Source organism: Camelus ferus, chromosome 21 (assembly GCF_009834535.1).
Source record: "Camelus ferus isolate YT-003-E chromosome 21, BCGSAC_Cfer_1.0, whole genome shotgun sequence".
NCBI lineage: Eukaryota > Metazoa > Chordata > Mammalia > Artiodactyla > Camelidae > Camelus > Camelus ferus.
Window position 1 is genome coordinate 19926663 of NC_045716.1, and position 25909 is coordinate 19952571.

Consider the following 25909-nt stretch of genomic DNA (forward strand, 5'->3'; position numbering starts at 1 on the left):
GCAGTGCTATGATAACCAGTAACAAGAGGAACGGACAAAGTCAGGGGATCAAGGAAGGAGTCCCAGAAAGTGATGAGAGACCTGCGTTCTGAAGGAAGATTAGGAGTTAACCTGGAAAAGAAAACACAATGCATGCAAAGACCAAGTAAATAGAGGAAGTCTATCCCATCTGAGAAACTAAAAAAGTCCACAATTCTCATGTATTTCATAACACGGCATTTCTCAACTATCATTAAAATCTGCTTCTCTGTTTTAAGTATATCGTTTCTTGAAAACCAAACCAAAAAATATGGACGTGATTATGCACCGAACCCCATAGTGTACACTAGTGAAAGCTGTACCATGTTTACATCAAGGTAACACAGTCAGGAGGCTGATCGTCTAATAATGGCGTGCTTCACTCATGACAGCCTGCAGCGTCTGCAAATCTCAAACTCAATAATAAATGTGTCAGAGCCCAGCGCTCCATCAGTTCATTGAAGCAGGGGGTTCCTATGTGCTGGTCGGCCAACGTTTTCAGAACGACAGCATTTTGTGCAACATCTGGGTACCACAGGGTCTTCCTCCCCCATCCCCATTGTGTTAGGCAGACGTGAGCTGAAGCTTGACTACTTCACTTATGCTACACCCACCACCGCTCTGTAGACCTCGAAGGCCCTTTTAAACATTGAATCAGGCCTCTGTTGAAGTTTTTGTTTCTGTGCGTGACACCGAGCCCTTAGGTACGTGAGACTATTCAGAGCGCATCCTAACACCATGCAGACTAAGAGATGCTGCTGCAATTCCGACCCCCTCATTTCTCTAGGATGGGGAACTTCCAGAATGGTGGAGTGTGGAGCATAGCTAATCCTCTCCCCCAAAACAATGACAAAATTGGACGGTATTTTCAAAAACAATCATATCAAGATTCTGGAAATGGATCAAAGGTATACAACAAGTTGAGAAGTGTTTATTCTACAAAAACTGCTGAACCTGGGCTAAGCACAGCCGTGGCTCTAACCCAGGCTGCTCCATCTTTTTCCCATGCCCCGGCTCTTCAGTGCAGTCCTACCAGGGCAGGGAAAGCCATGAAAATCAGAAGCTTCCCTGCTGAAGGTGGCTCACGTGACTTAGAGAGAGGGGAAAACAGCCAAACCCAAGGGCATCTTTGAAAACAATAGCAAATTCAAAGGCAAACAAATGGAAAAGGTTAATTTCTCAGTTAGCATGAGGATTTAACACTGGGTGGAGCAACATACCTGCAAACTAGTCAGAAAATTTAGAGAGAGATCCTGTGACTATGATGGCTGTGGGGATATGGATAATCTATCACTTATTCCTGGAAGTCTGGAAAGATGCACACAAGAGCAGGGCTGCATACACGTTCAAAAGATACCAGAAACAACCCACCTCAGCTTTCTGCAGGTCCCTGGGTGAATATGAGGCTTGCGCACACGCTGTGAGGAGAGGCACAAGATAGTGGAGGGGAAAATAAAAATCATGGCTGACTTGCAAACTTCCTGATCTTTGAACGCTCTTTCCAACTCAAACAAAGATCCATTGGCAAAGGGTAGGAGACTTGTCAGCTCAAAGTGCTTGAGCACAACCTTCTAAAGCCATGAGGTTTGCTTTCCTCTACACTTTTTGATTCATTTTATTTTTTTTTTCACTTGCGTCCTGAGTAAATGTCTGAATTATTTATTTTTGATATTTCTTCTTCTCCACAAATACATTTAAAGCTATAAATTACTCTGTAAATCTACCTTGGTTTCATACCATTATGGACTGTAGAGAAGGGTAGATACTGAACAGAATACATACCACCCTATAAAAAACATAATATACAGTCATGAGATTCAAATGGCATAGGACGTACTACAAGCAACTGTACTAATTTGAAGAATTTTAGAATCATTCATAAAATAAAAATAAAGCAAAAATAAGTTAGGGAAGAAAATAATTTCAGTATTCCACAAGAAATTGTGCTGTTAGAAGGGTGAAATAACTACACACCACTTTGCAGTTTTGAGGTTACTGAAAGCCACGAGTCACCACAATGAGCTGAGCAAAGCAGAATGAAATTTCTGATGACAACCTCACAACAGTTAACAAAGTCGCTCATGAGACTACTTCTGAATTAAAATCAAGCAGAAGATGAATTCCGAAGAAAAAACTATTTCATTAACCTTAATTTAGGGGTGCATGATATGGTTTAATTGTTTCCTTCTTGCTTGCTTGCTTGCTGTTTGTGGCCAGGTCTCTTTTAAGAAGAAAGTCCCCCCGATATGCTTTGCTCTGGGGCTGTCCCACAGTCACACTAACAGATCCCCTCTTGTTAACCTGCTTGAAACTGAAAAGTTCGCTGGAGACATACTACAAGATGTGGCTTTATACAAAGAAATCTCCCTAAGTAAGAAAATGATGGGGGGAAATCACCTAGAGTAGTATTTTTGAAAATACATTTGTATAAATGTAAGGAAGTGTTCAATTTGCTGCTGTTGAAAACTGTAATCAGCTGCTGGCCTTCCAGAATTTCCTTCAAAGAAGTCTGATTTACAAAATTTAATGTTAGAATAAACAATGCCAACTTAATAAAATGTTAACAGAGGTATAAAATAACACAAACTCCTATTACATCTATAAGCATTTAATAGCCAACCAACCAACCACTGTACAATAAAATCTCATCTTTCAGTTTGAACGTGTTGCTCTATCTTCACAGGTGCAGGAAAAAGGAGAGAAGTGCCCAGACTGCTCAGTGTGATCGCACAATTGGGCCATTTCTACGCTTCATTTATCTGCTCAGTAACTGCTCAGTCTTCCAACTCTGCCCACACAGCCATCTCCGTCCTATGATTAATTTCCAGGAGGTTTATATATTTCAGGCATTTTCCTCCCAAATCTAATTCTGAAGCCCAGTGGCTTTTTCTTTCTGAGGTCCATTCTTTTTCGAAGAGATTTTCCTTTAGATAAAAATTCCATTCATGTGAATTTATGAAGCCACTCTTGTCCCTGACAACCACAGAGTTGTAACAGAGATCAAAAAGCTCTCTGCGGCAGTACTAACCCGCATCACTCTGATCATTGCCTTTACCTCTTATTGGATTACCTTCAGATTCCCCAAAGTCTTAAATAATTATTTCTTAGAGCACCTTTGTGAGTCTTCCATGAACGTACCAATAGTCCATTTAACCTCCACTTTTTGAAAGCCTGTGTGTAAGTTTCTCAGCCATCTTCCACACCCTCAGCCACTGCATGTCACGGGCCATTATAGTCATGACTATTGACGTGAACTGGGCCCACATGCTCCAGTGTAGTACAGCATATTCTGAAGCCCCCAAAATGCTGGGGAAATCAATGCCTTTCTCCCCACTTTGAGTCATACTTTTATTATGTATCTTAAGGTGTTTTGAGTTATGCTACCCACATCTTGGAGGAGTGCTATCTAACAGAACTGTCTGTGTGATGGATGGGTTCTATTCTGTTGCTATAATGGTATGGTGTTTAATTTAATTTGATTTAATTTTGGAAAGAGCAATCTTAGTGTTTAAACTGAAAACAGTACCTTTCCATTTTTATCCACATCCTTAAGGCTGGATTCCAGTGCGTCCAGCCCACAAATCAGCCAGACCTTCCCTCATGTCTGAATCCTGAAGAAAGACACCACTCAGCCCAGGCGAGGACCCCTGATGCACTTGAGTGGTGATCTCAGTGCTTCATTTAGGGAGGCTGGATGACCCTACTCTTCCCCACCCACACCACCCAGTCCATGGTGTCTTATAGTCTATGGCTAAAGGTAACAGTTTCTTAATTCTTTGTACTGACTAGTGAAGTACAGCAGAAGATGGGAGTCGTCATTGCATAAGGCTGGTTTCTCATTACCCTGAGTGCCTTTTCTCTGATCATCTTCAGCTAGGATAGTTGACACTTCTTAACAGGTTCATGAAGGTTTTTAGTGAAAAGTATTTGAATAAAAGATTTAATACTGAATTTCAACTTTTACATTTTTCATTCTTATTAAATTGACGTGGTGTTCATGCATTTCTAATTTAAATTTTTCTTTCACTGCTCGTTCTCCCAGAAATTTCTTTTTAGTTGTTCGTAGTTTATATCCTAGAGTAAGCACAATTACATGTGACATACTCTTGTGTAGGTCATCTTATCAATTCATAGACTGTATAAACTCTGGCCTACTTTCTAGGGTTGTTTGTTTTTAGACTTTACTAGGACTTTTAAAATTATTTTTTTATTTTGGGAGTAATTTTAGATTTATGGAAAAAAATGCAAGATAATATAGAATGATCTACCCAGTTGGCCCTAAAGTTAACATCTTACATAACTGAGGTAAATTTGCTAGAACTAAGAAATTAACATTGGTACATCATCATTAAAGCCTGGATTTGTTCAGATTTCACTGGTTCTCCCACTAACTTCTGTTTTCTGTCCAAAGTTTCCTTCCAGGGCATCACCCTGCATTTAGTCATCACGTCTCCTTCGTCTTCTCTGATCTGTGACAGCTTCTCCGTCTCCTTGTTTCCATGACCTGAACAGTTCTGAAGAACACTGGCCACAATTTTGTCTAATTTCCCTCACTTCGAGTTTGTCGAATTTTTTTCTCAGGATTAGCTCGGGGTTGTGGGTTTGAGGGAAGAATACCACAGACGTGACATGCCCTTCTCATCAGGGCACATCAGGGCACACGGTGTCAGCATGATTTGCGACTGGGAATGATAATCTGGACCACTTGGCTGAGGTTGCATCTGCCAGGTATTCCCTCTCTGAAGTTACTCTTTTCCTCTCCGTGCTCTGATCACTGGAAGGGAGACGCTAAGTCCAGCCCGCATTTGAGGGCAGAGAATCAAGCTCCACATTCTGGAAGGGAAGCTGCTTCCTCGATAATCTGGAATTCTTCTGTAAGAAAGATTTACTTCTTTTCTCCATTTTTAAGTGTATTCATTTATTATGTTTATTTCATTTATACTTTGGGCTTTACTAGGTTTTTTGAGAACTGCTGTTACTCTTCTCCTAATGTTGTAGTTTTCAGTGGCCTGTAAGTGGGCAGTAAAAGAATTTGCCACAGACAAAGGATGAAGGTAGTAAAGGTGCTTATCAGATACACTGTCACGGCAGCAGTGGGCCAGAGACGAGAGGCATCTGTGTGCCCCGAGGGTCGGTTGCTGAGGTCTTTTATAAGGGAAGGTGATCTTTTACTGCTTGTGCTGGTGTGACATGAGGCACAAAGGGGTCATGGGGTCCGTGGTTGGCTCGTGCACAATTCTCTGATTGTTTGATACTGAGGTAACAGGGAAGAGATGGGGTCCCGAGAGGGTAGGGCTGGGGATTTGGGTAGCGGGTTGTGACCGGTCCTGGTGGCCAGGCTTTCAGTCACTGTAAGGTTGATCATTGTCTAGAGTAGTTAGTTCAGCTAAAGCAGGTGGGTATTAAGAAAGGAATGTTCTTTGTTATCTTTAAAGGGCAGCAACTGGACGCTTGAGGACCCCTGAGACAGGAATCTGCCAGATGTCTGTGGACCCCACACAAACCATGTCGGTGACACCCCTGTCCCTGCCATCCACTTCCCTAACTTTTCCTTATTAATCAGCTAAGTTTAAGCCCACTTTCAAGTTCTAAAGTCACCTGATCCCTGTTCTAATACTATATGAAAAACGTTCTTCTAAATTCTTCTTTTCTCAGAGTCACACAAAAAAAGGAGTTGAAACAAGAGTGTTATTAGGCCGTCTTGCTTTATGTGGCTATAACTTGAAAAAAATCGCACAATTCTGTGTGTTGTGCCAGCCACGTGTGTGAAATGAGGACAACTATATTACCTCCTTCATGGGGTTATTGTGAGGATTAAATGAGGAATGTGTAAGAAAGCATTTAAGAAACATATAAAAAACACTAGCCCATAGTATCTTTAGAACCACCACCACCACCACCATCGCTATCATTATCAACACGAATGATCTCTGTAACTTGAGAAAATAGTAAAGTCTTCCTTCCTTTTTAGCCTTAAAAGCATATATTAGAAAATAATGGCTGAATATAAATTGCTTAAACATCTACATCAAAAAATTAGTAATACAATGTGATTTGTGATTTATGTGATTTATAATTTTAGATTTTTATATATATATATGTTTGGTGTTGGTCCCCATTTCTGGAACAGAGTTCCTAAAATCTTAGAATTTCCCAACTGTTGAAAGCAATCAAAGTGTCTTTTGTTAGTTAATGAAGTGACTTTTGGAAAGCCCAGTAGGTAACCTAAGGATGGGGGCTGATTGCCATTGGAGCCAGTGTGATTGGAGGGTTGGAACTTTCAGTCCCACCCCCTGACATCTCAAGAGGAAAGAGGGACTAGAGGTTGAATTGAACCCTATAGCTAATGATTTAATCAATTTTGCCTATTTTATCAGTGATATAATAAGTAAATGTGTCTCTGAGTTCTGTGAGCCACCCTAGAAAATTAATCAAACATAAGAAACAGATAATGGAAACCTCCAATCTTTCCATGATTAGCAAGTCTGACTGCCCCCCACAGTCTTGTAGGTCTGAACCCCTAACCTGTAGAATCTGATGCCATCTCCAGATAGATAGTATCAGAAATGAGTTGAATTATGGGACACCCAAGCTAGTCTGAAGTGTTGCTTGTTGGATGCATGGGGAAACCCTCTCCCTCACACATTGGAACTGGTGAGCAGAATCCTTATATAACAATAAATTAAATGCAAAGAGAATAAAAGGAAGGAAATAATAAAGAAAATATGATTGTAGAAAAAACCAGCAAAACCAAATCTTAGTTTTTGAAAAATTTATAAAATTGATTATCTCCCTATCAAGATCAGAGAGAGAAAGAACAAAGAAGAGAGAGAACAAATTTCTAAGATCTGGTAAAACATAATTATGAACCCCATAGACATTAACATAATAAAAAGAGGATATTATGCACAAGCCAACAGTAAATTAGAAATTTGAACACCTTTGATAAATCCTTTAAAACCATAACTTACCAAAGCTGACACAAAGAGAAATAGACAATTTGAAAAGAGTTCTTTTAATTTTTTTAATTAGCTGTGAAATTTTAAACTCCCCCCTCAAAAAGAAAAAGATTTCCCAACACAGCGTCTTCACTGCTGAATTTTACCAAGTATTTATGAAAAAATAAATAACAGAAATCTTCCCTGAGAACAGAAACATAGGAAAGATTTCTTGACTCATTCTATGAGACAAAAAAAGCCCCTCAATACCAATACCAGACAAGGAAATTATAAGAATTTAAAAAACATTAAAAACAAAATATTAGCAAACTGAATCCACATAATACATTGCGAACAAGACAGACAAGCTTCAGAAACACAATTTTGTTTTACCACTTGAGAATCAGTAAGTGTGGCTGACAATATTAAAAGGAAAAAAAGATATAAAACATTTTGTCATCTCAAGAAATGCGGAATACGAGGCTAATAAAATTCAACAGCTATCCACTGTAATAATGATAACAACAAGAAACATTTAGCAACTTTGAAAGTGTTCTCAATCTGATAAAAAGTATCTATGACACACTTACAGCAATTATTGTAAGTAGTATAAACTCTTGAATAATTCTTGTCCAATACAGGTAAAAAGATGAGGATGCCAGTTGTCAATTCTATTCGTCAGTGTACGAGTGTTCATAGCCAGTGCAATTGGGCAAGAAAATGCAATAAAAGACAACATGAGACTTGAAAAGAAACAATTCAAATTTCCTAATTTAGAGCTGTCATGAGAGTGTGCATAGAAAATCCAAAAGGATTTACAGATAAAACATTAAACTTAATAAGTTAACTTAACATGGATACTGGAAACAAGGACAAAATATTTTAACCATATTTCTATGTGTTAGCAAAAATCACATGAACACACACACGTGCACACATACTGTCATACAAAAAGTGTTGAAGGGCCCTTGTATTTTAAGACTGAAAGCCTGTTTCTGAAAGTCATTCATCCAGAGGTCACAGTTAAACTCATTAGCTGTGCTGATGGAGAAGGAAGAAAATGATGTTTTCCTGTCATTTCCTACCCTGCTCAAATCCTAAAGTCCGTATTGGCCTAAAATTTCCAGGTGGGAGAAGTACTTCTAATATCCGTGGCTTGTGTGCTCTGCCTTCTCTTCCTAAGTCCTATAAAAAAATATATTCAAATCTCCTCTCCTCCTGCTTCCTGCTGCTTCAATTAAAATGAGTTTGGATTTTTTTTTAGAATGAGGTTTCTAGAAAACTATGGAATAAGTAAAAGAATAAATTAATGTAAACATAAATCAAAAAATATAACTGAATTGATACAGCACAGATATCAAAGTCCAAGAGCAAGAAAAGCCCTCTGGAGTCTTTTGCTTAAACACTTACCAACCCACCTGCACTAGTGCCCCTTACCCATCCCGCCTCTCACTCATTCTCACTGAAAAATGAGGAACAGCTTCCTCATGATGAATCTTTATACATGAACTATCGTTATAGGATGGGCACAAGTGGTTTTCTCCAGAGAAGTTCAGGGCAGAGGCAAGGAAAGCATGGTAATTTTTGCTGTGTGAGAATATTTTAGTAAGAGGAAAATGCAGAATATCAACTAAAGAAACAGAAGGAAGGTGATTTGGGGAGAAAAAAAAGACCATTAATACGGCAGTTATATTAACTCAGATTATTTTTACTAAGTAAATACATGTGCAAGTAAAGAGATCTTGCCAGGGATCCACCTACAGCAAGCCCTCCCTTCTCTCAAGGAATTAATAGTAGAAGGAAAAGGAAAACAAAAATGACTGCAACGTTGCAGGTACCCTGTAAAATGGATCTCAGCACGACACCAGCCAAGGGATGATTTCTTCCACTGTAGCACTAAGGAGGGCTTCCTGGAGGAAGAAGCATGTCAGCTGGGTCTCATGGTTAGAAAAGCATCCAGGTAGAGGCAGAGAAACTAGGTTTAAAATGCTCAGCATCTCTGCAAATACAATTATCTCAGCATAACTATAGTTAGCTGACTTTGACAAATGATATTTCAGCAGAAGGCAAAAAAAAAAAAAAAGTTCTAAAATAAGAAGCCAAAGGGAAATCACCATTAAGCTGTGTACATCATTTCATTTATTCCAAGGTATATTCTTTTTCACATCTCACATCTATGAAATCTGAGTGGATCCTATCTATATAGTCTCATAATAAATGTACAATTTTAAATTATTTTTCTGGCAGTATATGAATTATGATTTATCTTGCAACCTATAGGAGCTCTGATTTGATCAAATCTGATGATTATTTGATGAAACATGATGAGACTGACTTCTGGGCTGACAACTTGAGCCTCTGGGCTTCTGGGTACTTATTCCAAACGGAAAAGGAGACACGGTGAGGGCTCATGAGATATTCTGATACTGGCCTGTTAAGAACACAAGCAAAAAATTGCTCTACATAAGAGATATTTGTACACTCATATTCATAGCAGCATTATTCACAGTAGCCAAAAGGCGGAATCAATACAAGTGTTCATTAACCAATGAATGGTTGAAAAAAAATGTGTTATGCAGCCTCAAAAGTAAAGAAATTTAATGCATGCTATGACATGGGTGAATTATGAGGACTTACGTGCTAAGTGAAAAAGTGAGTCTCAAAAAATGATGACTCCACTTGTACAAGGTACCTAGGGTAGTCAAATTCATAGAGACAGAAAGTAGAATGGGGGGTGCCAGGGCCTGTGGGGCTAGGAATGGGGAGGTGTGGTTTAGTGGGTATCAAGTTTTAGTTTTTCAAAATGGAAAGAGATCTAGAGATCGGTTGTACAAAAATGTGGATGTACTCAATCCTACCAAACAGCACATTTAAAAATGGCAAATGCGGTCAGTTTTATGTCATGGATACTTTACCACAATTAAAAGAAATAGATTTACATAAAGACGGGAGTTGGGAAGGAAGGGGAAAAGGTCTGGTGGAAATATTGAGGCTAAACTGGTGTACAAAATAAAATGGAGGAAAAGAGTGAGACGATGGACAGAAAAGACACATTAAAGATGAAAACTTACCAGCGCCTAAAATGCCATAATGCGAGACAGATCAAAAGGATCAAGGACGGCACCGCTATCGCCAAAATTATCAGGACGATGGAGGTGGGACGTCCTGGCAATTGGGAGAGGACACAGGCATGTCACTTCAAGATGCATTCTCTAATTCTCCTGGCCTTCCTTTGCCCACCTGAGTGTCAGCAACACATTCACCTGCTTCTGATGTGTGGCCATCTCCAGTTCCCTCTTTCAGATGCCCAGACATCATATATTCACAGCCATCCTTTGTCTCTCCCCCTTGCCCTGCTCCCCCAGTCCACAGGTCCTTCACACCTACCTCTTCTGTACCTTAGATCATCTATTTTTATCTCTCTTGGGACTGAAGTCCCAGAAATAAATCTCAATTTCTCTCCTTCTCTCATCCATCAACTCCCTCCCCTTCCCCAGTCCTCCCTCTATACTGGAGGACCAGCTCCTCCCATCCCCAGCTGGGCCCCTGTTCTTTCTCACCCCAGTACAGGACGATGTCCTGGTCTCCAAGACTGCTGTGTCTCACCCGGCAGCTCAGGCCGGCCGCCTCCCCAGCCGCCACATCCAGGGTCACTCGGAGGTACCACGTCCCGTCAGCCTGGGGCAGGACGTCACCTCGCCGAGTGCCTGGCTGCTCCTGCTCACCCCGCATCCACATCGCCCACACGGGTTTTGGATGAAAGCCAGAGATGTGGCACACCAGCAGCAGACGGCCGGGCCCCTGGGGTGGGGCCGCTGGACAGCCAGGCCTCTGGCTTCACTGGGGCAGGAAGGGGCAGGGAGAGTGTAAGGACTCGGAAACCCATGAAGTTTGGACAGCAACCTCTTCTACTTCTTTGGGAACCAAATAATCTGTTGATTAAGCCCCTCTCTTCTTAGTTACCTCCTACTTTTTTTTTTTTCCAGAAGAAAATTTTAATATTTGGAACCTTTGGTATCAGGAAGCTGAAAAACCAAAAAAAAAAAAAAAAAAAAAAAAAACCCAAGAATTTTTTTAAATTACACAAGAATAAAAGTCTGTAGGGACATGTAATGGAAATATAGTTTTAAGGAGAAAAAGAAATGACATAAAATATCTGGTAGTTCTTTTCTCCTATGTGTACCATACAATCTGGTTTCTTTGTATGTCTCATAAATGTTTTTTGTTGTTGTTGAAAACTGCACATTGAAAACAAAATAATGTGGCAAACCTGGAAAAAAATATCTGATAGTTAAAAAGGAACTTGTTCATGTATATTTAGAAATAGATGATGAAGTATCAAATTAGAGCATCAAGATTGTATAGTTACCTCCTACTCTTGAATTTAAAGAAGGCTGTGCAAAGTGAGAGAGAAAAGTGTTGAGGAGAGGACAGGACTAACCTTGCCTCTGCAGTTCCGCCTTCCCCGCATCGAGGACACCCAAGAGATACTGAGGGCAGGTTTCCAAAAGAAGCTTCGCAATAGTGTCGCAGATACCTTGGTACCGAGAGATGAGTGCGCAGAACTGCTGTGCCCGGCTGCCGCCCTCTGGGGCAGGTGCACAGGAGTCAATCTTGATGCTCAGGAAATCCAGTCCTCCTAAAGCTCCCCTCAAGAAGCTAACTGTGGTCTTCCCGGGATGCAGCTCACAGCCTGCTATGCCCTGGATCAGAAAGGGATCTGAATAGAAGGAGAACAAAGAAAAAGTTATTTTAAAGCAAACAAGAAAGAAAGGGATCCGGAAAGGACCTAGGACCTTGGATTTGGGTCAGCAGAAAGGTCTGAGGTGTGAAATGATTACCCCCAAACCAGTTACAGTATTCAGCGACTTCTCAGAAAGAAGAGGCCTGAGGAAAGGTATGTGTGTCAAACGTGGTAGAGATGGGCTGTTGTAAGGATGGAGGGCCGGCAGGAGGGGAGAAGCACACGTGCGATGGAGTCAGTACAGCATCCCAGGGTGACAGGGAGAGTTACACTGAGAGAAGGGATCAGGCAGGAGGTGCTTGAGGAGATGGACTGGAGGAGGCAGAAGTCATACTTCAGTTTACTCAGGCACAGGGTAGGAGAGAAGTGAGGGCTTCTTCCTTGGAGTCTGAGAGAAGCAAGTTAGGCACAAACAAGCCAGAAGATGTTTATAAACGAGGACTGTCATCTATCGGACAAGAGTCCAAGAAACAGGAGGAACCTGGGACACTTTGTGGAGGTAGGGAGTCAGAATTGGTGACCATGCTAGAGAAGTGTGTGCCCACGGCTGGGTAGAGTGGGAAGGAGGGGATCAAGATCAGAGGGAGTAAGAGCCTGAACCGAGAGAGAGAAAAGTCATTGTGAATCTGCCCAGATCAGAAGGCTGTACTCACATTCCATGTGGAATTCACTGGCATGGTCCTGTACTTCCCAAATGAATCCGACAAGGTAGACTCGGAATAGTTCCTCCAGTTCTATCACCTCTTCCTCACTGAAGTTGCCCTTGGACCAGGGCTTCAGGAAGATGGCAGTGCCCGACTCACTGTCCCAGCCATGAATCTGCAAATCATCCAACCAGCCTGAGCCTTGATTTTGCGCCCAGGTGCTGTTGGCAAACTGCGAGATCTGGATGACATGGTAAGAGGTCGGCCCCTGGAAGGCTGTGGGTAGTGACATGATCAGAATTAGGAAAAAGAAGACACAGGATGGAGTGGAAAATAACCCAGAGTCTGAAGAACATAGAGCCTGAGACATTTGCCTGCCCCAAGTCATCTCTGTCCCCAACCTCCCGAATGGGGGAAGAGGGCTGGAGACAGGAGGGCCCAGACCCTTAGCGGCAGGTGCAGCGTGCTTTGATCCAGACCCCCTGCACGTGTGCTGGGAGCTGCCGGAGTAACACTCACCGTCCTCATTGTCACCACCTGGGAAGATAACTGCTAGCAGTAGAAGTGACAGAAGCAGCATTTCACCGGGAAGCAGAACTTCTGACTCTCAAAGCTGGTGTTTGAACTCTAATTTCAGCAAAACTTTTTCTCAGTACTCTATAGTGACTTCCTCTCTCTTCCAACGGACAAATCTCTTCCTCACCCACGTTGCGCATCAAAGGCAAACTGAGCCTCCCACATTCTGGGCTCCCACTCTGCCTCTCATTTCCACACCAGCCTTTGCCTCTGAGATTTTTTTTAAATCTCTTTGACTTCCAGCTGTTCTCCTTGACTTCAGCTTCCTTCATTCTTACTATTTGGAAAGCCCCCAGGTGATGCTGAAAGTTAACTTGACCTCCCTGATCCTTTATTTCCACATCTGTTTAATAAGAGGGTAATATTAAACAATTGCTAAGTGTGTAGTCTGTTTTAATCTAGAAGGATTCCTTTGGTTTATCCACCCAGCTGGACCTTCCTCCCCACTGCCCTCTCTTCCCTGGCAAGCTGTCATTACCTCTGCTCAGCGGTCTCAGTGACCCCTCTTTTTTATCTCATCCCTCTTGTCTATCTTTCTAACCCTACGTTGTCATCTCTGGCTGTTTGTGTGTGTGGGTGTGTGTGTCTTTTGACAATCATTTACATGCAGGAGAAGCATTTAAAACATTGATTTATCATATTTGATTCTGGGACCCAAATCCCAGAATCAAATACAATAAATACTGCAGTTTATAATCTGAGCAAAACTATCATATACCATAGCAGCTGTTGAGGTTGAAAATTACATTTGCTACTGGTATATGACCTTCTTCTTCTTAGTGGCTCTTGATCTTTGGAGCTTTCAGTAACAAATCTTCATGAGACAAGAAGAACTTTAGGGGTCGTTCTATGTGTGGCTTTAGCCCAAGTCAAAGATAATTTTTGTAGAAGGTTCATTGGCAATAGAACCTCCCTGTCCTTTTGTACTATCTCATGACCTTGATCTACATTTTGGTCTTTCTTATCACCAAATAAAGCATTGCCAGGTGAGCAAGGAGCTTGTCATTTTTTCACCTAAAGTTCAGAGATGTTGGTCCTAAGATGCCATCTCTTACCTTCTCTTTGTATGCCCTTGGCAAGTTTTAGCAATATATTTAGCATCCACTGAGCAAAATATCTGGACTCTAATCAACATGTTAGCTTTAAGGATAACTCTTGGATTTTTCTCCACTCAGGAAAAAAATAAACAGATATTTGGCAGAATATCTGGCAGAAATGTGGTAGTAAAACATTTCCAGTGTAAGAGGTTTTCACTAAATGATCCTAATTAAATAGATGAGAAAACGCAAAATAATAATGTAGGCTGTCTTAATTCCTGGAAATAAATCATTCACAATATGAAGACTAGACTTCATCCAAGATTATCACTACCTAATTGTAAAATCCAGAATAACTCTTCAAACTCCAGAGCACATAAATTTGAACAATATCCCCAGAATCCAATACATGATATAATCTAATCCACTTTCTGTGACAAATAACAACAGAGATATAACATTAACTGCCTTTATATCATTACATTCCATCTTTTTTTCTTTTTTGTAAGCCTTGAGTTTAAGGTAGGACACCTGAGATTCAGTTGATACGATGCACCATTGATTCACTGGCAAGAACACATTTTAAGAACTTGACAGGTGTGCAAACAGAATGAGTAGATTAATTCTCCCACACAGCAAATGTACCACTGATAGTGACGTGGGCAGTTAGCCTCAGAAAGAATACCTAACAGATCCAGGTGAGTGCTCACAATACCCTGGTGTACATTCAGAGAGAGGCATGCTCTGAGAATCAAAAAGAAAGGGAGGCTCTGAAAACTCCAGCCCCCATTTCAGGGAGTCAGACAACGGAAAAGTGCACTTGAGCTCCTCGCAACATTGTTGCTATCACTGTCATTGTCCCCTGCTTGTCTGAAACTTGACTAAAGGCACTAAAACATTCACCAGAACGTAAAGATGATGGCCAGAAAGAGGGGCACTCAGAACAATTTTTACACAAGCCACTCCTACGCTAATACCGTAAAGGCTCTTCCCTCAATAGAGGGGAACTTCCAGAACAAAAGCCTGAGTGGAAACAAATATCTTAAAGTCAAGATTACGCCCATCAAGAGGCTCAGAAGACAAGGTCCTGCCTTTATTGGTGAAAAGTGGATGGAGAGAGTAGGAATTAAAGGGTGAAAATTTACCTCTGATTTCCCCAAGTTCCTAACAACAGTAAATACAACAAGGATCCTAAAATCTATCCCAAAAGCAAAGAAGACACACATCTTGGATCCAAAGGTAAGATTTCTGCAGACCTGAGGACAACAGAGGACCTTCCACTGAAGTATATAAGGCAGCTGCCCAAGGGAGTTGGTATCTAGTGACTGCCTGAGGACTGCTCCTGTGTGCAATCCTAGAGGGTCTGAGTCCTGGCCACAGTGCCTAAAGATTATTGAAATTAAATACAAATGGAGACCGGATGTGAGAATTCCCTGAGCAAACAAAAACATTTATAAGCCATGTAAGAATAACTAAATCTAGCATATTTCATGAATGTAAGTGAAACTCAAACTAGGTTATTTTTTGTAAATGGCTCTGACAATTAGGAAAGAAACTTAAGCCATCTTCCCAAAAATGGTAAGAGATAATCACTTTTAACCAATCCCCTGCCATCTGGAAACCCCCTACTGTGACAACCAATCATTGTAAAGATTAATCACTTCCTCATTTTTACTTTGTAAGTCATCCTATAACATCATGCCCCTGAGCTTTGTATCAGCCTTTGACTTTGGGAGCTCCCAGTTTGTGAGCTGTTTTTATATGCACAATAAACTCTAAGTATTCATTTGTTGATGTGGTGGTTTTAATTTTGCTATTTCTGGATTTTTGACAAGATACTAAACCAAACATAGGAGAGTAAAACGCATAAGTAGCCTATGGTATTACTTTATTTTTAATTTTGTGATTTTAATCAAGTAATAAAAGTTAAGGATAAATCCAAAAATGACAAGTATACTTTTGATCTACTTATTTATTTATGCACTCATTCATTTTTTTTCAACAGGTATTTATTGACTGCCCATTGTTTGCACCTATAATAGCTCTACTCTACCTTCTCACCATCCAAATTGTCATCAACCCTCCCACCTTATCCCAAACTTGGAAGTGAGTTCACAGACTCCCTTTTAGCTCAGGAACCTCACTGGGCTTAATCTAGTCCAGGATCCATAGATTCTAAAGTGTTCACGTAAACCTCAAAATTGATCTGTAAGAGACAGCTTTTCAGTGAAAATGTACCTGCTTCCCCAGTTACTTGGACACAGAGAGGTTTAAACTTCTGAGACAGACTGACCAGCAAACCCAATGCATTTTTGCCTTATTGACCCTTCAATTCAAATTGGATGTTTTTGGATTTTGTTTTGTTTGGTTTTGTTTTGTTTTTTACATGATACTGCTCCTGTACGTTTACTTTTCTTTTTGTTGTTGTCTATCTCTTAAGTGAGGTCCATATGATCCTTATAGCTAAGTAACAGATACCCGTGCAGGTAGATCTGGAATTCAAATTCTAGTATCAAATTCTATTTTATTGTTTGCTTGCATCTGCGATTGTTGAGGAAGCTTCTGTCAATTTGTTATTACTTTCTGGGCAATGTTTTCTTTGTAAAGACTTTCCGTTTTTTCCTCCATTCTTCCCTAATGGAACATCTCAGACTCTGGAGTTTCATATTACAGTGTGAGTATCTCATAATTGCTTATTCACTTTTTGCTGAGGTGAAATATAACATAACATTAACCATTTTAATGTGTACGATTCGGTAGCACTTAATACATTGCTACGTTGTGCAACCACCAGCTCCAACAACTTTCAAAACACTTTTTTTCACCCCAAAAGAATATCCCGTACCCATTAAGCTGCCATCCCCTCCCATTTCTCCTCCACCTCAGACTCTTACTTACCAACAATCTTCTTTCTGTCTCTATGGATGTACCTATTCGGAATCCCTCATACAAAGGGAATCATGCACTATGTGCCCTTTTGGGTCTGGCTTCTTTCACTTATTAGCATAATGTTTCTGAGGTGCATCCAGCTTGTATCACACACATTCCTTTCCTTGGCTGAGTCACAATCCATTGTGCGTATATACCACATTCTGCTTATTAATGGGTCGATTAATGGAAGGACGTTTGGCTGTTTCTTTCCATTCACTACTCACTATTCACTATTGTGAATGCTTCTATGTACATCCCTGTACAAATATTTGTTTCAACATATATTTTTAACTGTTATGGATATTACGCCTAGCGTTTGAATTGCTGGGTGAAATGGTTAAATCAGTGTTTAACTCTGAGTAGCTCCCAGTTTTCCATCGCAGCTCTACAACCTTACATTCCTACCAGCACTGTGTGAAGGATGGAATTTTAGCTAGATGATAGTTAGATAGAGAGGTAGAGAGATAGATAGATAGATAGGTAGGTAGATAGATAGATAGACAGTCAGACAGATAGATAGATAGACAATCAGATAGATAGATAGATAGATAGATAGATAGATAGATAGATAGATAGATAGATAGATAGAGAGAAAGATAGATAGATAGACAATCAGATAGATAGATAGATAGATAGATAGATAGATAGATAGATAGATAGATAGATAGATAGATAGATAGTCAAATAGATAGTCAAATAGATAGTCAAATAGATAGATAGGCAGATAGATAGATAGACACTATATTAGAGGTAAAAACTAATATTTTAAATAGTATTATTAACTACTTAAGATAAAAATATACTAATAGTACTAGAGAATGTTTAAAATATTTTTGCAATCCTTTTTAACATCTGACTTATAGAAGACAGCTATATTTTCATACCTGCTTCCAAATACAATGTGATGCAACATTACATGCCATAAATTCTCTGGGAAACAATGTACACTAAAATAACATCGTAGTACTCTGACAAGAATAGTTTTGAACTCATGGACCCTCTGAAAGGGCAGTCAGGAAACCCCCAGGCACCCTGAACACACCCTGAGGACAACTGACCTAGATCCGGCATTTCTCTAGGGGATATGTAAAGGCATCACATCTTCTTTCTAACTTACAATATTTCTTAAAAAAAAAGATATATTCTCCTAAATACCTATCTCATTACCCTGAGATAACCAAAACAGATTAAATAGTTGATTCTTTTCATTTATGTACAAGTTTTCAAGAGAATGAATTGTTTGTATAGCCTCCTAGGTGACCAATGAGTTAGTTTTTGCGTGACTGCATGACTCATGAGATTTCAACACTTTTGAAATGCTTGACTCTTTCCTGGCCATTGTTTTTCTTCAGGCTCACATTGTCCTGTCTGTGACATGGGATTCTTTTCAAGTCAAGCCACTTCTGACCTTTCAACTCGTCTTTATTCCTTAGTTCTCCAGGATTTCCTGGTGTGGCATAGTTGTTCCAGAATCCTGTAGAAATTCTCTTCCCCAAACTTGAAATTAGCCATTTCTCCAAAGTGTTTTAGTTCCTTTTAGTGGGAAAATATGTTGTGGAAGCCATAATCTAAAATCCCAGACTTGGTTTCTGGGCTTTTTCAGTGGCTGGGACCTTTTCTTATTTTTAGGGATAAATACTGTGGTTTCATATTTACACTTTCAATTCAAGTTTAAAACTACAGAGCTTTACTCATCTATCTCACATCAGCTTCTCTTCTCCCACACAGAAAGTCCTGGTTCCCAGTGAGTCAACACAATGATGCTCTCACCCAGCCCCACTGTACACTGTACTCTGGACAGTTCCCCTGTCCTGCTGTGCACTGTATCCCACTAGACTGTACGCTTATGCTGGTCTTAGAATAGCAACAGCTTGACCACCAACAATATAATTTTTCATAATTTACAATTTGTTTTCTGATCCTACAGCTTATCCCCTGGATGTAAGTAAATTGCTGTGTTTTAAAATCACTTGAAATAGTCCCTGATTTGTGTTCTGTCACCAACTTGATAAGTGATTACATGTCTTGTGGCATTTTGCTGCCCATTTTTCGGAACTGAAACTCTTGTTTGTTGTGAAATGTCTGCATGGAGTAGGACATCCTGAATGTCAGGGTAAGGAGCTCAGCAAATCCTTTCTCCAAGTAGCAGTGATAATATGGGACAAAATTTTCAAAATAAGCCATTTCAGAATTCTAGAAATTGACCAAAGCCATACAACAGATTGAGAAGGGCTTATTCAAGAAGAACTACCAGGACCTCAGCAACAGCATTGGGGTCCACTTAACACGGGGCTGCTCCATCCCTTCCCTTGGCTTGGTGATGCTGTAAGCTGAGGACCAGCAGTCTTGCTGCCACCAGAAGGGAACCCCCAACTCGGTGCCCCACAATGGAGCCCCATGCCCTGGGAGATTGTAGAAAACAATAGCAATTGTGGCAAAATTCAAAGGTCAACAGTACAGCTCCTGAGGTTGCAACGCTGGTGAAGGCAAAAAAGAGACCAGCAAAAAGTTAACAAAGACATCTGGGAAATGGCACAGTCATCGTGGACTTTGATATGCTCCCACTTACTCCTGGAGGCTTGAAAGCTGCACACAAACTAAGGAGAGATGGAAAGAGGACCACAGTTACCTACTTCTCCCTGGCCAGACATGACACCTGGCACAGAGAAAAAGTAAAAGCCAGGGCAGATTTGTAAAGTGCTTTAATGGTAAGTGTGTGCTCCAGCCCACACACATCCCCTTAGCAAAAGGTAGACGCCTGACCAGTTTAAAGGGTCAAGGCATTACCTCTGACTAATCGTTGGCTACCACTAAGCTGTGCTGACTTAGGGATGATTCCCAGGAGGCCGGGAAAAAGAAAGAAAGGGAGAGAAAGATTAACAGGAGAGAGGGAGACAAGGAGAAGGAGGAAGAGGAAGAAAGAAGGAAGAAAGAAAAGAGATCTATATTTTTTAAAAATGAGCAGAGACATCAGTGGCTACAAACTGCAAGGCAGCCAGAACCGAAAGAATTTGTCCAGGCAGGTAGCTTAAAAACACACACACACACACACACACACACACACACACACACACAAAAGATAAAACAAACAAAACAATGATGGCTTGATCTGAAGAGCCTCAAACTGGAAATAAACCAAATGACCATCGAAGAGTGGATGGATAAAAAACAAAATACAGTGTATTCATGCATGGAATTCTATCGAATAATTAAAAGGAATAGACTGCTCATAACACTGAGAAGCAACACGGATGACATATAACCATATGCTAGGCAGGAAATAAAAAGCCAAATACAAATAGTACATAGAGGGGAGGAGATGAAGACAGCAGAGAAGGAAGGATGCTGAACTCACCTCCCTGCAAAACCGCATCAAAACTACATCTACATGTGGAGCCAATTTTCATTGAAAACAAATTGGAGGCGACTGGCAGAAAGACTCTTCTCCAACCAAGGCTGTGAAAAGAGATCCACACAGAGTCAGGCAGGAAGAGAAGAGAAGCCATCAGGTCAGGACTTAAGCCCGCAGGAGGAGACACAGAAAAAGAGGGCAATTACATAAGCTCCGAGATCCTCCCTGGGGAGGGAGAGGTTCGAACCACATACTGGGCACCCTGGAGTCCGGCACCAGGAACACGAATCCTCTTAGATGGTATGAAAACCAGTGGATGACTTAGACGATGGCCGTAAGAAACCGAGACTCCCCTCATGAAGAAGAACCCAAATATGCTTGCTTACTCCCAGGAACGGGAGGGAGGAAGCAGACTGACAATTCCCAGGACTCTGGCCAGTTTCCCCTCAACCACCCCACTGCCCACCCCAGCCCCTCAAGACCCAACACAGCTCCCCACTAGGGTGAAAAGCTGTCGTTGCCATTGCTGAGGGGAGAATGCAGTTGGGAGAACAGAGGCGACTCGGACCCAGCACTGCGTCTGCAGGGGCGAGGGCAGCCGTGGCGGGTGCTCACAGATGTGGCGGAACAAGAGCTGTCTCGAGCTCTGGCTGGTGTGCCAGGACCGGCCCAGTGCACGCCCCCGCCCACACCGGTGCACACTCTGGCCCCTCTTGCTCCGGCACCACTCCCCTCGGGGGCAAAGTTGCTGTTGCTGGGAGAGGGGAAAGTGCACACTTAGAGGGAACAGAAGCAGCTCAGACTCTAACCTCAGAACTTCTGCTCCAGCACCTTGGGACCTGATCCCACCCCCAATAGGGAGGTACCAGCCACTGAACATAAGAGAAGCACCCCCCAAATAAAAAACAAAGTAAATTAAATAATAAATAATAATAATAAAAAGAGAAACCCCAGCTCACACCAGGTTCTGGCTCCAGCCGCTCCATCTCCAGCCCAACCTCCCCACAAGGTGAGAGCTGCCAGCATCGCCTGCAGGAAGGTGTGCCCCGTGCTCATTTGACATCCAGCTCTCCCAGCAAAGCCACTGGGCACACACACAGCACAGGGATGCTCCCACACAAGCGTTCTCTTCTGAATTAAACTTACCATCCTAAACTACAGACGTCAACCTTCCATCTTATTTGAAATGAGTGAAAATGTATCATGCTAAAGATTTACTCCAACTTACTCTATTCTAAATTGTAGATTTTTCCTTGCTTTCGCTTTAAGTTACAGCTCTCCTCTAGATTCAATATCGATAGTTTCCCTTTCCTCCTTTGAATTTATCAGAGTGAGATGAATTACAAAATATTTCACTCTACCCTTTCCCCAGAAGTCCACCCTGATTTCTAACATGTTTCTTTTCATAAATACGTTTCAGAATGGCTGGTTGCATTTTCTCACTTGCCTTGGAAAATATACGGATAAAAATGAAATTAAAGACAGATAACATGGGTGTCATTGTCAAAAATTTGATTTAACCTTAGCAAAAAATACATAATCCATATATGTTATTACAGTAAGAAAAGTAAAGAGCTGCAGGTGAACATTTCATAAACCAAAGCTATTAACCTTGGTTGCCAGAGCTCCTTCCATCAGACCCACCTATTAGCTGACAGTAAGGGGAAAGGAAGAAGCTGAGCTCACCCCCGCCCCCACCACGGCTTCACACCCACTTTGCAGAAGCTGTACATTGCACTGGTTAGACCGCAGTCGCAGAACCACAACCAGCTAAACAGAGGCCTAAAAGATGTAGCTTTCACTCTGCCCAGCTAATGACTGAGTGTTGATTTATCCTTGAGGAAGCGCAAAAAAGACTCCAGGAGACAATCAGGGGGCTTTGCTATATAACACCATTTGGCAACCCATCTATCTACTAAGGTACATTAATGTGCAGTTGGTAACTCAAAGAGATCACCTGGAAATACCATGGTTCACAGACCAGGGATGTTTGTCTCAGGACCCTTTCTACCCAAATTAGGGCTCATGCTCATATTAAATATTTCCCTTTCTAAAGTCATATCTGGCATTTTCTCTGCAGTACAACTGGGTGTGCACTGAGGATGGACGGAGTTGTAGGTAGGCCAAGAAGTGCCTCTTTATTATTAAAACAAAACCAAATTATATATCGAGAAGAATCTTGGCCCTCGCTACAGAAACCATCAGCCTCCTGGGAGCAAACCTGAGATTCAGACAGTAAGTCTTTGAGTAGACCTCCAACAGCCACAAAAAATTTTCAAATTGCCTATTCCACCAACAGCTCCACTGATCATTGAAGTTGCTGCTCTGCATTTAAAGATAATACAAAACTGTCGTACGTAAGGTGTATGTTAGAGTACATAACTAGAAGTCTCTGCTGCTAAAAAAAATAATTCAAATTAGTGCAGCATAAACAATATTTATGGGAGACTTAGAGTCTACCCATTCCTGCAGAGTATGTAAGATCTGCCACTGAGTTTGCCAGAACACCAGGAGGCAGCACACGTAGACCAGATCCTGCGTGTTGTGTAGACTTACTTTCTCCATTTTTGATTTTAGGCTGACATGCTCACCTTCCTTTAAGAGACTTTAAACAAACAGGCCTGTGAACCTCGTAACATTTACAGAAAGAATGTTCCTGAGAACACTGTTCACTTCACCAAATAGTTACTTCTCTATGAGAACTGATGGGAGAAATTTCCATGTGGCCCCAGGACCAGGAAGAGTGGTACTTTTCCTTATTTGTCAGTTTCTTCTAGGCACTGTGGATATGTAATTGATCCTGCCTTGGCCATTTTACTGTCCTCTAGTAATTTGTGGCCCACATATACCCTGTGTACAGGGTATCATGACACTTTATTTCTTAATTATGCCATTGTTGGCTTCATCTTACTTACTGTCCTTGGATGCAATTTCTATATTTTTATGATACGTTTTTAATTATATTTTTAATATTATATGCATGTTTTTGTAAGTAACTTTCAATTATTTTTAGAAATAACAATTTACCGTGCTTTTAAGCATGAGTCTGCAAGCTGTTTGATGATTTGCGGGCTTTCGCACTTCCAAGTTGTGAGTAACAAGCATGCTGGAACTGTTTTGAGCTCTACTGCCACCCAGTGGTAAAATAAAGAAGTTTGTCCCAATCTATAGCCTTTGATGATTACAAACACCCTGACATTTTCAATCAGAAGGTTTTAAGGTTGCAGATATCTTGATTCTGTTCTTAGACATCCAAATATTTTATACAATATTATATATTTTTATATTTTTCCCTCAATAGAAACTACTCATGGTGCAACCCATCATCCCAATTCAGTAATCAAACATTTCTCAATTTTTATTTTCTTGTGTATGTTTTGTCTTTGGAGTCTTAAGTGTAGATTGTTGAGTTAATCATCCTCCATTTATAGCTCTGAGGACAATTCCTCTGTAAAACATTTGATTTTTTAATCCCCATAGCTTTTTCTTCCCCACATTCTAATGTATTAATATGTTATCCTCTGTGCATTCTTATAAAATGTGATATTGTTTGATGTACACAGCTTTAATTTTCACAACTGCTACTATCCTGCATATGCATCACTTATTAATATATCTCATTCAGCACTCTTTCAGAGGCCTCCTATATTACTCTGCCTAGTCTGTTGTTTCTACCTGCCGCATAAAATCCCCTAGTGTGTATCTACCTCGTTTTACTTCTGTGTTCCCATTGAGATGAGCATCTGGCATGATTCCAACACCTCACTGCCATAAAAGCTCTATGACAAGCATCCTTGTATGTGGTCCCTCCTGGATCTCGGTCAACATTTTCCATTACACACATTCAGAAGTGGCATTGCAGGGTCAACATGTATATCGTTAGACCAGTTACTACCACAAACTCTCCAGAATTACCTCAAAACCATCAACGTGTGGGGATGTCCATGTGTTTCACATCCCTGCAAACACTGGGCTTCTTCCTTTTTTTTTTAAGCCTAATAGTTTATTTCTTTTTTGATTGAAATACAGTTAGTTTGCAACATTGTGTCAGTTTCTGGTGTACTTTTGCAGCTTTTTAATGTTGGCAGTTTGGTGGTATAAAATGACAACATGCCTTAATTTGTATTTCTTGAATTACCAATGAGTTTGAGGGCAACTTTAATTTCAACAAAAGGTATTCTATGTGTTCTTCATTTATTAATGTACTTCATTCAGAGCTCTTTTCAAGACCTTCCCATATTTCTCTGTGTATATATGTATGAAATATATTTTATATATATGTATGAAATTTATTTTTAAAATTTCAAATACTTCCCTCAAATTTCTACCTGCTAATTTTGTTCAGTTGAAACTTTATTGAAGAGAAAGCCTTAATTTTATGAAGTAAAATACAATTTTCACTTCTAATAATTTTTTTATGCAAAAATCCCAACAATTTTATACAGTTTGTGGTACAGAAGCAACAACAGGGAAAACAATGGAACATCTCACCCGCCCCCAGCCCTCCTGGACATGCCCATTCCTGTCCCCAAGGGGCAGGGAACTCAGGACTTAAGTCTGGCAGGACCTCACTTAGTTACAGGTCCTGGGAGGGACCAAGCCCAAGGGGTCGAGGCTGGGAGAGAGGAACACCAGCACGTTTGGCCCCTCCAGGGCCCACTGGTTAACTGGGACTGTGTAAGTATCTATGGTGGGTGGGGGGTGACTGCGTTTCTCTGCTCTCTGTTGGTATTTGGCTGTTTAGGGAGGCCCTGAAGCAGAGTGCTGAGGTGCTGTCCAGGGTTCCCCACGCTCAGGAAGAATGGGATGTGCCTTACGGAGAAAACACACTTGTAGATGCGCTTTGTTCAGGGGTGAGTCATAGGGTTGCGGACCGTGAGTTCACTGTTAATGAATCAACGGGGCAGGAAACCCAGCAAAAGGAGAGGAAATTCACTGATCTGTGTGTGGAGCCATCCAGAAAGTGATAAGGTCACATCCATAATGCTCTGCTGAAGCTCTGGAAGAGGTGGCAAAGGAGCCAGACTGGTGGCTTCATGAGATGATGACTGGTTTTTGTTCGTTTGTTTTTAAAAGCACAGAGGACAGTGCAGCTGTGGGGCTGAAAGCCAAACACATTTACGATCCTGTTGCCCAGGGTCGGGAACAGGGTGAACACTTCCTGGCAGGTGTTTTATTATTAAAAAATACTGTAAGTAATAAAGTAAACATTTTCAAATACATATAAACAGAAACACACATAAAACAAGGCTATGTGTTCATTAATTGACAAAAATCTGGTGACCAGAAGCTCACTGGAACCTAACCCTGTATGTTCCCTAGGAACAATGACAAGGGTTTCACTAAGTCGGTGTCTCCTGTGGCTTTAGCACCACATCTGTGAGTAGTGAGCATGTGCTGTATGTCATCTCTTGGCCTTGATCTCACTTCAGTGCTGAGCATCAGCACTCTTGTTCTCTTTTATCGCTCATCTTCTTTCAGGGACACACTCACACTACTGCCTCTCAGGCGTCACCCCATCACTGCTTCTCAGATGTTACTGCCTCTATGAAACCCCTGCTGATTTCATAAAATGCAGATTATGGTTTGGTAAGTCTAAGGTGAGGTCCAAGATTCTATATTTCTGAAAAGCTCCCAGGTGATAACTCTGCTCCTTGTCCCTGAGCCAC

General features: G+C 41.0%; 1 protein-coding gene across 1 annotated transcript; it reads right to left on the reverse strand.

Moving 5' to 3' along the window:
* Positions 1 to 8518: 8518 nt before the first annotated feature.
* LOC102516974 (T-cell surface glycoprotein CD1b-1) lies at positions 8519 to 13016 on the reverse strand. Its single transcript, XM_006172468.3, is given in 7 exon segments — positions 8519 to 9387; positions 10028 to 10121; positions 10517 to 10757; positions 10759 to 10796; positions 11398 to 11676; positions 12354 to 12620; positions 12864 to 13016. Coding segments are annotated over 7 exon segments (1104 nt in total). The 5' UTR covers positions 12925 to 13016; the 3' UTR covers positions 8519 to 9263.
* Positions 13017 to 25909: the final 12893 nt, after the last annotated feature.